This window comes from Diuraphis noxia, unplaced genomic scaffold, assembly GCF_037042655.1.
Source record: "Diuraphis noxia isolate RWA-SAM2 unplaced genomic scaffold, SU_Dnox_SAM2 contig0005, whole genome shotgun sequence".
NCBI classification, from domain to species: domain Eukaryota; kingdom Metazoa; phylum Arthropoda; class Insecta; order Hemiptera; family Aphididae; genus Diuraphis; species Diuraphis noxia.
The window spans coordinates 10,767,599-10,781,434 of record NW_028301715.1 but is presented as its reverse complement, the minus strand read 5'-3'; the positions used below and the strand labels follow the sequence as shown (position 1 = coordinate 10,781,434).

At 29.2% G+C, this 13,836-nt stretch overlaps 1 protein-coding gene across 1 annotated transcript; it reads right to left on the bottom strand.

Moving 5' to 3' along the window:
* Positions 1-3,041: 3,041 nt before the first annotated feature.
* LOC107169335 (uncharacterized) lies at positions 3,042-12,662 on the bottom strand. The gene is made up of 7 exons (XM_089229613.1): positions 12,265-12,662; positions 6,461-6,584; positions 4,221-4,247; positions 3,939-4,123; positions 3,715-3,825; positions 3,435-3,619; positions 3,042-3,355 (listed from the first exon to the last, which is right to left on the bottom strand). The coding sequence occupies exons 1-7, from the start codon at positions 12,502-12,504 to the stop codon at positions 3,277-3,279; spliced, it is 951 nt and encodes a 316-aa protein (XP_089085739.1). The 5' UTR covers positions 12,505-12,662; the 3' UTR covers positions 3,042-3,276.
* Positions 12,663-13,836: the final 1,174 nt, after the last annotated feature.

Below are 13,836 nucleotides of genomic sequence, written 5' to 3'. Positions count from 1 at the left end.
ACTTGCGCCATCAGAAAATAGTGAATTAAATTTTGTACCTAATCTTTGGCACCTACTTACTTAAACTCTGAAAACTTCTAAAATTGAAATGGTATTTAATTACTTTAAACATTTTTAACTACTTACTCTATTAAATAATGGTATTATATTTACTAATAGAAGGTAAGTAGATACTTACCTATTGGCTATAATTTTATTCATTGATACAATCAATATTTTAAACCTGTAAAAATATACCTTTTTATTTATTATTATTTTGAGAATATCTCTACAATTTTTGTCCCAAAACGTATGCACATAATATAATATCATATTGAAATATTGACTTTCAATTACGTTAGTATGGGACAGTTATCCAAAAAATATAAACTTTCAACACACTTTAACATTGATGCAATTTTATTAAAAGCATTTAATGTCAACGTTGTCTCCTAAGTGGTATTTTCAAACAATTATTTTGTGTTCCCTATTTATCTTTATAAAATTGTTACAAAACATTTAAAATACGAATGATGTGCCTATTTTAATTATTTAAAAATTTTCCAAATCGTCATATTTTATACTGTATTAAAATTAAAGGATTCCGTTAAATATGTGAAATGTATTTTTAAATTTAAATTTTTGAAAAAATTATATTTTAATTTAACACCTTTAATTGTATGGATACAGTTTGAACTGTCGGTACTCTATGTAAGTAGTAAATTATAGGCATATTGTGTACAATTTTCAGTCAAATATTTTTTCCATTTCGTTATTTTATGGTTTTTTGAATCTAAAACACGTAAAGGTTTAACAACATGTTAATATATTATCATACGATTACCCAATTGTCGGGGGTTTTTTTTTTTAAACTTTTGGTTTGATTTGGTATAAAATATTAATACACAATAATAGGTTTATAAACAAATAATTATAAAAACTGCATTTAATCGAGTACTTAGCTGCACAATTTTAGCAATTCAAATAATTAAGTCTATATTGATGTGTATATAAGACAATAGTTAATAGATAAAAGTATAACCTTTTCACTAGTTGAGTGGAAGGGAAAAAAATTGCCCATACTCTTTCGCGGGAAAGGATTAATGTGAATAAGTGCTGTGATGATCCACTAGAATTGTGTTTTTCACTTTCAAAAATACTCATGCAAATGTTATAATCACATAACCACTGTAAGGAAACGACTTTTGATCATTAAGCCGAAAGTCAAAAATTGCTAAAAAAAAACCCAATGCATTGTAATGTTTGAAATTTGTATTATATTTGGTACCAAAAATACATTTCTCATCACTTAAACAGTTGTGAATAAGTTAAGTGTCACTGCAGGTGCTATGTGTATAAACCTGGTTTGTTTGTGTGCAAAACAACGGTTGATCATTGATATGCAACAGTAATAATCGTCCAAATAATTTAGAGGAGTCTTCAACAACTAAATATATTTTATTTTTTTTGCAATAATTTTATTTAGCTGGCATTCGCAAATCAAAACTATATCGATCGTCATGACTTCTCTTTAACATTTTGTTATCGTGTTAAACCATTAATTTTTTTTTCAAACTGTTGTTGAAAATTCAAAATTGTCACGATTGTCCATCGATTATATTATTATATTGGTTTTTTTCTAAGAAATCTTTAGACCTGTTAAATTTTATCTCATATTCCTATTGTGTTAATATAATTGATATCTATAGATTGTTTATAACTTGTAAAAAAAAAAGAAACCATTATGATTATTTCGATCTGATCGTCATGAGCCGTTGCAATTTTTGTTGTTGGCTAAGATACCTCACAAAAGAAAGTGCGTTATAAAAAAAAAAATGTAGAAAAATTGATGTTCTCTAAATTGAAAGCAAGCAAGCTGAAAACTCTGATTTCTTTTGGTGGTGTTACGTTCCATCGTCTCCGCCTAAAAGTTTAAATTATTTATTCACATTTTTCTGGTCCACAGCATTTATTAAAAATTATTTCCCCCTTTCTAATCCTATTTATTTCCATATAAGGATCCCCAGACGTGGGTCAAAATTTCTTTCTCCCCCAAGACCAGTTTATTTGAAAATCATATAGTAATTTTGAAAATAATTATTTGTAAATTGATTTTTAAAGTACGCAAACCCAACCATGGAATCGATATAAAAATAACAAGATTTTCGAACAATATTCACTTCTTACTCCCCCTCCCCCATTTTCCAGGCATATGATAACATATAATGCTATTTAAGTACCTGCTATGGTTGGCAAAGGAAAACCGTAAAAAGCCCAACCAACAAATTTGGTTAGTACCTACTCCAATAATTGCATATTTTACAGTGACAAATTTGCAAACAAAGTTTGTTTGTTTGTTTAGTTGGGTGTTAGATATAGGCAATACTTGAATTGGGGAAAAATTAGAAGGAGCATGAAAAAGCGTAGAAATATTTGCACCTACATACATAAATATTTTTAAAAATAATAAGGAGTGTGCGACTTTCCCCCGCCCTCCAATTTAAAAAATGCGCATAGGCACTATTTCATTTTAAAAATCAATGTTAATAAAATATATTATAATTAGTTATTAATAACTCTCAATAGTTATGTATTATATAAAGAGATAAGCAAAATCTGAAAATTGAAATTTATCGTAGTGGAAAATGAAAATCCCTCCGTGTCGTGGAAACAGACTTTGCAGTTAACCAAACGCCGTTTTTGGCAGAAAATGAGAAAAGTGTTACACCCTGTTAAATCATGATAAAATACTATATATATATATATATTGTACATCTGCGTGTACCAAATTCTAACTATTTGATGCATCGAAAAAATTTAAAAAACACTGACTATATTTTTTTACATAAACACTTAAAATTAGATACACTCAAATATATTACCAAACTTGCTTTATAATATTATATTATTTTCTAACTCAAGTTTAGGTTAGATTATAATTCTATCCACGCTTACTGATAAACAAAAAAAATTTTAACGAATTTTACAGTAGGTTTTTTTTTTAATTAAATAAACAAAAAAAAATGTCAAAAAATGTTGGAACAATGAAAGCGTTTTAGGAATACTATTAAGCACGCATATAATAATAAAAAAAATAACAAAAACCGTTTTGGCTTCATATAAATACAAGTATACAACATACAAATCAATACCTATAGCAAAGTATGTATAAAATAAATAATCGATAAATATATATATATATATTAAATATAAAAATTAAAGCTCTATCCTGTACATAATAAATTGTTATTAATTTTCAGTAATAAATGTATTATTTACATCAAAATTTGAATTGAGTCACGTCCCTCCCAATGAATACGTGTTTTTGTTAAATTCGTAGCTAGGGTTCTTTATTCTTATTCTTAAAGGTTCACACCTGAAATGTTATACATAAAATTTTTGGATTTTGATTTGTTCGTTACTCGATAACCGCAATAAGTCAATGTTGTACTTACCCGCAAGTGTTGTAATCAAATGCAAACCCTGAAGTACATTCCTTTATTTCACGGCATTGGCACGTGCAAGTCGCTGAATTCCATAGCTTTAAACTGTATTCGTCGTTGCACTTGTCGCGGTCCTCTTCATTGCTACACATACAACGGCATTCGTTGGGGTAATACGTTTGCAGAGGTGTACAATTCTGTAAACAAAATAAAACATTACATAATAATAATATGGTGTGTTAGACGACCGTTAAAAAAAAATAAAAATATATCAAATTAATGAATATCGCACTTCTTGTTTAACAACGCATCCACACTTGCATTTCAGGTGTTGATCTATTGACACTGTTTTCCGACCTTTGAATTCTAATTTCCCATCGTCATTATACTGCGAGACCATCACCTGAACGAAACAATATATCATGTAATATTATATGACGCGACAAATTAATTACATTTAAACCAAAAGATTTTTGAAAAAAAGTAATAGTTTTAGTTTCAATATTATATGCGTACTTCGAAGTTGAGGGTTTCGACTTTAGTAGGTTGGCATGCTAATAAGTCGTGTGCGCAACAACCTCCGCATCGGTTCACCCGAGTGCACGTCGGATAATAATACAAACTTTGATCGTCAGTATCTTTAAGGCTGATGGTTTGAGATTCGACAGAACAACCGGCTGGCTTAGGTGTCAACGTTGCTTCTAAATAAACAAATTGTTATCATTTATAATATTTTTTATTTCATCGAATTCTTATATTTTATTGTTTTATTTTATTTATATCAACTCGAATACATACTTCTTTCTACATTAAGCGCAGTTCGACCTAAAAAAAAAAAAAATTAAAAATTACACTATACTTGATTGGAAATAATTGTATAATACAGTTATTTTATTCTTTGATAATATGCCTTTATCTATAAATATATGTTATATTATGATGGTACGTTATATTAATTGGAGCTGCCGTATTAGGTTTAAGCCCAATAATGATATCAAACTACAAACTTTTACAATCATTCATTCTTACACAGTAGTATTTGCTCAAAATTAACCAACACAATAATTTCGTATACTTTATGTATATGCATAATTTATTTTCACAAGGGACAGCTGGCTATTTAAATGAACCATCATAATTCATTAGGTAACAAATCAGTTTAGATTTCAGTCAAAACAGAAAAAATTCAAAATTCTTTCATTGTGATAATTTTTTATTTAGAAAACATTCAAAAGTCATAATCGAATTATACCAAATTTTTGAAGGGAAAAATGTTACATTTAATTTTGAATTATGTATTGGATTTTGATAAGAATACTGTCAACACTTATCAAATACTGGGAAAATCTATCTGATATAATATAATAACAATATGTCGTTGATCTACATTACAGACTAGGTAGCTGTTATTCCACCATGTTTCCCTATTTAAAAAAAAAAAAAACTGTTAATCCACTAACAGATATAAATTATAGCATAAGCTATTTAGAAGAAAAAAATTGATGTTCCTTATTATAAATTTTAATTTTTGTATTCCTCTTATTCAATATCTAAACTAGCACTTGGATATTATTATACTGATAACTGAACCACTATGATAGGCGTGCGCAGACTTAAATCGCAAATGCAGCATACAGAAACAGAATAAAGTGGCCCATTGTTTGACAATTAGCCAATTAAATTTTGAACCGTAAAAATAAGCATTTAATATTTTATTACCTATTAATATCATAATAATAACATTAGCAATAACTTAAGCTTTCTGTGTGCGCGGCGTCCTAAGTACGACTTTCTAATACATGTAATTATTATTTTATAATTGTAAGGTTTATTAAAACTTGTGTATACTATATAGTATATTATATTATTACCTAACTTATATTACATTCTGCTAAAGACTACGGTATACATTGTAATATTATCATATTTTACCTGATTTATATTATTGATATAATGTATTGTTCATAATGTCAAACATTTGTACTAAATATCACTAACAATAAGAGTCGATAATAATGACATTGAGACTTAAAACAAAAATTTAGAAAAGGTATTATACGATTAAGTTTGTTACTATTTATGATACCTACCAAATGTATATTTCATTAGTAAATTTGATATATGCTACATGTAGGACACAGCAACCATACAGGTAAGTACCTACATATGTTTTATATTTTGTCTATTACAGAGTACATATTGTAAAGCGTAAAAATAATTATGTTCATTGATTAAGTTAGATCGTTTTTAATACGACACCGAATGTAAAAAGTAACGCAAAATTTATGTCTGTTTTATGTACACTGTAGGTATATCTATCACCGAACATCGTAATTTTGACTATCTAAAGGTACAATAATTACTGTACAAAATTGAAAGTATCAATTTTCTAATAGAAAAATTGGTTCAGATCTATTTTATCTTTCTTATCTACCTATATGTATTATAGGTATATTAAATAATGCATTTCCTAGGCCGCCGATTGTGACTAAGCGGCTATAACAGGCCAATTAATCGACTCGAAAGATGTCGCGGATGCAACACATGAAGCTTTTGCTGCACCCGTGTGCATCTCTATGTACTGAACACAGTAATTTTTTCAATAGATATTTATTTGTTAAGTTATTTAGTAGGTACACTTTTTAGTCTGAGAATACTACAATCATATAGTCAACAAGAAAAATACGTTTTTAGAATATTATCTGTACGAGTAGGCACCAATTCGAATATTCATTCAAAACTCTTAAAAAACATTTTTCTCGGATGTTCAACTAACTGTATTTTAATGAAGTGATTAATAAAGATCAATGACACTTTTGTTTTAAGCATTTAGTTTTTGATTTAATTATCTTAGAACGTTATATCATTTAATATTTATATAACATAATATCGTAATGTTAAATTCCCAACCACATAGTCATTATTCGTTAACAGCAAAATACTAAATGTCTATACATATGTTGTATTTTATCATTTCCTCAAAAATAAAGTGTGTTGAATTGATTTTAAAAATACATTTAATTAGTTCATTGACTTACTTTGAAAACCTGTCGTAGCGAAAAGTGTTTGGGCTTCATCTATATTTGTGTCCGGCATGAATTTAGAGAACAGTTCTGACACATTCGTCACCTGGTTCAGTTCCAGTATGACATTCAAAGGGATCTGAAACATTACAACTATTGTTGAATATTTTTAATATTTTATGGTTGTAGGTGGATATTGAGTAGTGTTGAACATGGCAACGTATTAAAAGTACTATTAGATAGATACTTAAAATTCACATGCATATAATAAGCTTATATTTACGCAATTCAGATTTCGGATACAAAACAACAGCTATTATTTTTTAATATTAAAACATTACATTGTATTATAATTTATAGTTAAAGGCATTGTTTTATTTTTTATTTTTTTTTTTAATAGATACGTTATTTTATGCATAATTCAATACACCTATTAATATGGTTATTGAATATGGCTATGCTATGGGTGCCTAGAAAAATTTATTAATTAATTAGCGAAAAAACATTAACGATATCAAAGGAGATGAATTATTTGGAAAACAAAACCAGTGAATTACATCATTAAAGAAAACAAAACATAATTACTTTTGTATTCTGTAATTTAATCAAGGTCATCCATGTTAAATATTAGAATACCATGGAGTATTACAACTGTGCAGGTACCTACGTATGTAACGAATGTACCTACGTATACGTCACATGAGTCACTTTGACATGAAAGTACATTATTTATATTATAATTTTTATCATAATTTTCTTTTCAAAACGATCATACCACAATATATGCTTACTGTATTTGACTATCTTACTAGCGTATTTTAAAATCACATTATGCAATAGGTGCCTAATATTATTAATTGTAAACATTCTATTCATTGAAACATAGTTAGGTACCATCTATAATTAATTTAATATGACCTCAAAAATATTCTTCCGGTAAAAACACAGCCATATGGCCGCACGGGCATTATCAATAATTTTATATTTGAGTTTTTGATTCATACTAATATTTTATGTTCTTTCGTGAAATTTTCTTTGTGGAATAGACATCTAATTATAACTTATGAATTATATTTCACAATAAGTGTGACTGCTGAGTAAATATTTTTGAAATATCTATAAACAGTAATACTTAAATATAATATAATTAAGTTATTTTTATTCTTAGATTCGAAATTTAAATTGTAAATACTTTTACTCTGTCTAAATCGACTATGTCAAATATTGTATGTAAAAAGTATAAAAATAACAAGGTAAATAAGAATTATTTATAGTTATTTTATATTTATACGAAAAAAATGTTGAGAATTAAAAATTAATATATTATGACTTATCAAACTTAAAATATTTAAATAGGTATTTAACAGAAATAAATAAGTTATTAAGTTTATGGATAATTGATTAATTTGTTATTTGGGTAGTAGGTACCTACATATATATAAATATCTACCATAGAAACATACATATTTTTTTAATTTATTGACTACTTTTCTTTAAAATAAAGAAATAATATACACAGGAGTCGATAATTAATATAAGGTTATAAAAATAGCATTTATTTGACTGTATACGTATTGTGTTTAGGCTTTTATAATTCTTAAAATTTTTTCTCGATCAAATTTTTTGAATTTATTGTTACTATTTATATAATCGTTTTAAATTATGTGAATCATAAATATTATATACAGTCGATCGGGTCATGTTTTTTTACGTTGAAAATTATGTATCGATGAGAGTTTATCTGGGTACTTAAATATTTATTTCATCGAATGAAATATTACAAGTATGAAGTATTTACATCCACTGAGATTACCTAATAATATTGATAGCAACCAAGACCCTGAGGTTTTTTTGAAATAGCTATGAATCTATAAGATGTCGCCAGTATATTCTTGTAAGTTATGTGAGTCATGATGTAAAAATGTTGGTGTTTGATAAGGAAAACCACCATCATCCGTAAAAATGTTATAATTATGTTCTCGTTAGTCATGTGTCCACTTGTAGCTTTCAATAAATATAATAATAGGTAGGCATTAGCATTGGGCACACGGTATTTACTCAATATAGTCAATGGTATTAGTTAATTTTCTATGAAAATGTATCGAGTTACAAGTTGGTAATCACTGAGACACTGAGTGATAAGTGTCAACACAACACTACATAGTTCGACATTGCACCACCAAGAAAGTAGGAAGGTATTTTATCAAGAAACAAACTGAAATTATACGGTACACGTAAGTACCTATATACCTGAGAATATTGGTTAATCCATAAACATTGGTTTTTCCTTACTATATAGTGAATAATATTTAATTAGGCAGTATTTAAGTTGGCCATAGATGCCACTATGACAAAACATAAGATGAAAAAAGTTAACGCCGGATAACTTAAATCATATTATACAATATAATATAGACACATATATCTATACGATTTCAATTTAAATAAATAATAATTCAAATGGATCTCCAATGGTTAGGTATATTATAATATATACTCACGTAGGTAGTTATATTATATACGGATGACGAATAAATTTAATATTATAGTCCTTTTACCATATTATTATATTATAGCTGTGATTTCTACTACCTTCTCTATAGGTATACAATCAAACGTAATTGACTCCGAGTACTATATTGTCTTTAAAAAACAATAATTATATTTAGGTCCCTAAAACCTGCATATTGTTTAATATAATAAGGCGGTACTGATGGTACTATTATGCAGATAGAGCCCTTCGCCAGCGGCCGGTAACAGAATACGTGACGAAAATACAATTGAAACAAATTTTGATACAATAATCACGTTTTGAAATCTCACAATCTAACACGTTCGAAGAGAATATTATTGGTTACTTTTATTATATTTTAGTCATTTTTCCGTGGTGGTCAAACATTTTTTAATAATTTCATTAAGTCATAATGTATAATATACCTTGTAGATAGGTATTGATTTAGACGTGAGCATAATTTTGAAGAAAAAAAGCGTTATATCGCTAATTCTCCAAGTTGTTTGTATTATAATGGAAAATAAAATCGTTTAAAAGTGCGTGCAATTAGTTGACAAATATAGACAATAGTACTCGCGAAAAGTTGTTAATAATATTAACGGTCAACGGAAAACGTATTTTTGTAATAACAACTTTCCTAACATGCAGGTAATTTTATTTAACTACACTTATTGTTTTCTTATTAGAGGAATACTATATATATTTTATACGGATAGTATTTTAAACGTAAAATTTAAATTAAAAAATGTATTGCGTGTCGTATAACTATGATAATTATTGACACCAACTAGCACTGAGAGGTATTTAAAATATTATAATTAAGTTTAAAAGTAAGAAAATCACAAAAAGTATTTGAATACCTTTATCCTTTAAAAGATACATTAAATATTTCAGAACCTGAGCGAAGCCATGAATGAATTTGTTAACAATGATATGAAATTATTATGAATGTGTGTATTGTTTTTTTAGTCTATTATTTTAAGTAGTATCAAAGTTTTATTACCTTTGTTAAAAAAATAATCTGAAAAAAAAACTAAAAACTAAAACGAAATATGGAGAAATAATTGCACAATACCATTTTATAACAAAATATTTTTTATTATTTTGTTATAGATAAAATATGAATTAACCATAGATATTTGAAATTTTGAACGACTATTAAATTCGTATTTTCTAGTCATGATGCAATTTATAGAATATTTTGGCTTATTTTTGTTGAAAGAATTTTTTTTTAGTCATAAAGATTTAAAATTTAATATAAGACATCAGTGTTGTTTTAACAAAAATAAATAAAAAGTTCACAATATATCGACGCACAATTCATCAAAATAACGATAATTTGTAAATTATTTTCTACTCATGAATTCCAAATTAATTCACTAACACTTGAAATATTAGTATAAGGTTTCTCATCAACTTTTCAAACGCAATTTTAAAAATGTTAAAAAAGTCAGTATTTAAGTATTAAGCTATATTTTAAACAGTTATACTACTAATAAAGTACTAACCTATCTATATTCACACCGTTTTACAGTATAGATACACGGTATCGACGTATAAGTTATAAACGATATACTATTATAGTATATTATATTATTATGCGATATTTTTTGCAAAATGTAGTTCAACAAACTGCATATTACTAATAGAAAAATAAATAATTTATACATATAATAATATAATTAGAAAATATCTTTAGAAATAGAGGTTACGATACCGTCACCACTTAATTAGAACAGTTTTTAATAATAAACTATTATTGTTTTCAGACTAATGTTTTAACAAATTCACTAACATTACTAATGTTATATTTTAATGACGAAGTACTATACGAAAATCTACTATACAGTATACTGATTTGCTGGATTTTTTTTTTATCTTAACCTTAGACAATAATTGGATAATGTGACTGCAGGTTTTAATTTTAATACAAGATTTACATACTATTATATCAGATTTATTTATTAAATTTTACACCTATATCTGAATTGTTCAAATAGTTCTAAATAACTGCATAAGCATATTTTAATGTGCTAAATGTTAATTATTTTCTTGGGAAAAATAAATATTTTCTCTGCTTGTAGTTAGTGTATGGTTACAATTATTATACAATACATAATATTCATAGCTTATCGGCGTACAAATTATAAATAGTCTATTAAAAAATGTGTGAATTAATGATACTTATTACAGCTTCTATACAGGAGTTGTCGACAGGTGGTTGCTTATATTTTTATATTTGTATCAATTAATGTATTGTGCAACAAAAAACTTGTATTGTTAAATATAGCTTGTACCTATAACTATTTGTTTTCCGGTAGTACCTATGTTTAGGAAACAGGTAATGTATCAGGGAATTAAATATTATTCAAACGATCAGATTCACTTATTACGAGGCCTGTACCTATGTATATACTTATAATGCAAAATTTAACCATATATTATGATTATTGATTAGTGATTACCTACCTACCTAAAATAATGATGTTCGTTTAAAAATTTAAATTTTCGATTAGAACACGGGGTACAATATATAGTTAATTTAACCATGGATGTATTTATACATAGGTGATATGTGTATGATATTAAAATACAATAATATACAACCGAACGGAGAGAGTCGAAGACATGCGTAGTCTAGTGAACGCAATTCACCGATTCTCCTACCCATTGTGCGAAGTCGGTTTGCATGTGTGCTACAAGGTCTGACTAGCACAATATTCGTAGGTAACGAAATGTTATAATACATAGTACGTACTACTACGTAGGTATGTCGGTTGCGTCGAGTATTCCATTTACAGTGAGACAACTCGAATGCGATTTCCTCTTGGCGTGCGCATAATAAAATAAAATATATTATAATTAATATATATATACGCTCGGCGGCGCGTGTGTCGACAATGCACGTGCAGATATTATACAAAGGATATATATTATATATACACGAGATGTTCAGGAGCTACAGACTGCAACAGGATGCAATAGTGGTGCACAAAAAGAGATTTATCGGTTAGGTGGTAGGGGAATGAGTCCTGCATAATACATAATATTATTATCATGATCACAAAAATGTTTATAATTATAGTCGTAAAATAATAGTCACCGAACAAGATTAGAATACTCAAATAGCGTAAAAGGGCTCAAGGGAAGTGACAGATCCGGAACACATTCACCCCACGGCCGGATATGATTAATAAGCTGGGAATTATGGGATGACCGTGTTCGATGGGATGCCAGAAAGGCATTAGGTTATCGACAAAATAACATATATGATTTAAAATAGATATATATATATAAATGTATTTACTTCTCGGGGGCTTGGGACGGTGTTGTACGACGGGTAGGCAGCCGCGGTGGTGTACGGCCCGTTGCAGCACGAAGAACCACCGGCCGGAGTGACGGAGCCGCGCGAACGCGTAAGGCTGCCGGACGAGTCTTCGCGCCAATCCGCGGTCGTCGTCGGACGGGTCACGGCGTTCTGGCCGCGCCTGGCCGCGACGGTGACGAACAGCGTGCAACAGACGGCGGCGGCGGTGTAGGCGAACATGACGGCGAGCGAAATGAACGATTATTATTATTATAATATTGTTTAATTTTTTCGCGTCGCGTTGCGCGAGTGAAAAGCGCGTTCGGATGCGGCCGGTGTCGCTAGCGTTCTGTCGCCGTGACGGCGTGCGTATGACGACGGACGGCCGCGAACCGAGGACGGACGATAATATCATAAACATTGGCTAGCCACGACCACGATCACGACGACCACCACCACCACAACCACGATTACCGCGGTTGTTGCAGGTGAACAACAGGTGAGTACCGTGGTTGTTCCTCTACTCCTATCCGCTCGGTTTATCCGCGGCGGCGGCGGCCACCGAGCGTGACTCACCTCGCGCGTTCAGAGCCTGACTATATAGACAAATATTATAACAATAATAAAAAGAATAAGAATAATAATGATTCTGTGTTTCGTGTGGGTAAGGAAAATATTATTATTACCGCCGTCGCGGCGCACATTCTTCTGCGTCTATCGTAAATAGGTGTAGGTTGCAGTTTGCAATAGGTTTATGAAGAATAAATAATATTGCACTGTCGTTATTATATAATAATATCGCACGTGCTCTACACCGCTAAACAGATGCTGATGTAATCCTGCACGTAAGTTTACCCGGTAAATGTTTACGTTTACCTACTTGTTATTTACCGAGCATATTACCAAGTGACCCATGCCTTAATAAATTCAGCTAGCAGTGGCGTATCTAGGGAGTGGGGTGTGGCCATGACCCTCCCTCATTGGCTCTATTTGCTATTTCTTTTTTTTAAAGATTTATATTTATATTCGTATACATGAATGCATACTAAAATATTTCTTATACCAATGAATATTCTGTACTTATATCAATAATCACTATCACTGTTATTATTTTATACTAACTATGACAAATTTTAGACAGTGTGCGCCCCACCTTCCCACTCCTAAGAAATTTTGGGATACGCTACTGTCAGCTAGTACTTACTTTGCTAATATTTATAACATAACAATACTAGCTGATAATGAAGGATAATACAAATCGGTGAAATCCTCTTACTTATATCGTCGTAGCCCATTTGCGTCCCAAATCGTATAATTCTTACAGCAAGTGAAAATTATTCAGCCTTACCATTAATTGGGTAATCAGGTAGGTAACTATAAAATCTAAAATGATAGTTAACCGTTGTTGGTAGTAGGTAATCGAAATTGTACAATTTCAATCGATAATGATTAACTTATAATTTGTAATTTCTGCAGCATCAACATTCATAAGTTGCATCAGCGACCAGCGCATTAGTTGTAAGTACTACTAAGTAATAATTGAATTTAATAAAACTATTTTAACTTTTAAAA

What these genes read in the sequence shown, in the direction of transcription:
- LOC107169335 (XM_089229613.1), bottom strand. Translation starts at nt 12,504, where the DNA reads ATGTTCGCCTACACCGCCGCCGCCGTCTGTTGCACGCTGTTCGTCACC. An exon ending in CCGTCCCAAGCCCCCGAGAA is followed by an intron (nt 6,585 to 12,264) that starts GTAAATACATTT and finishes GTAATGTTTCAG; the next exon opens with ATCCCTTTGAATGTCATACT. An exon ending in TCGAAACCCTCAACTTCGAA is followed by an intron (nt 3,826 to 3,938) that starts GTACGCATATAA and finishes TGTTTCGTTCAG; the next exon opens with GTGATGGTCTCGCAGTATAA.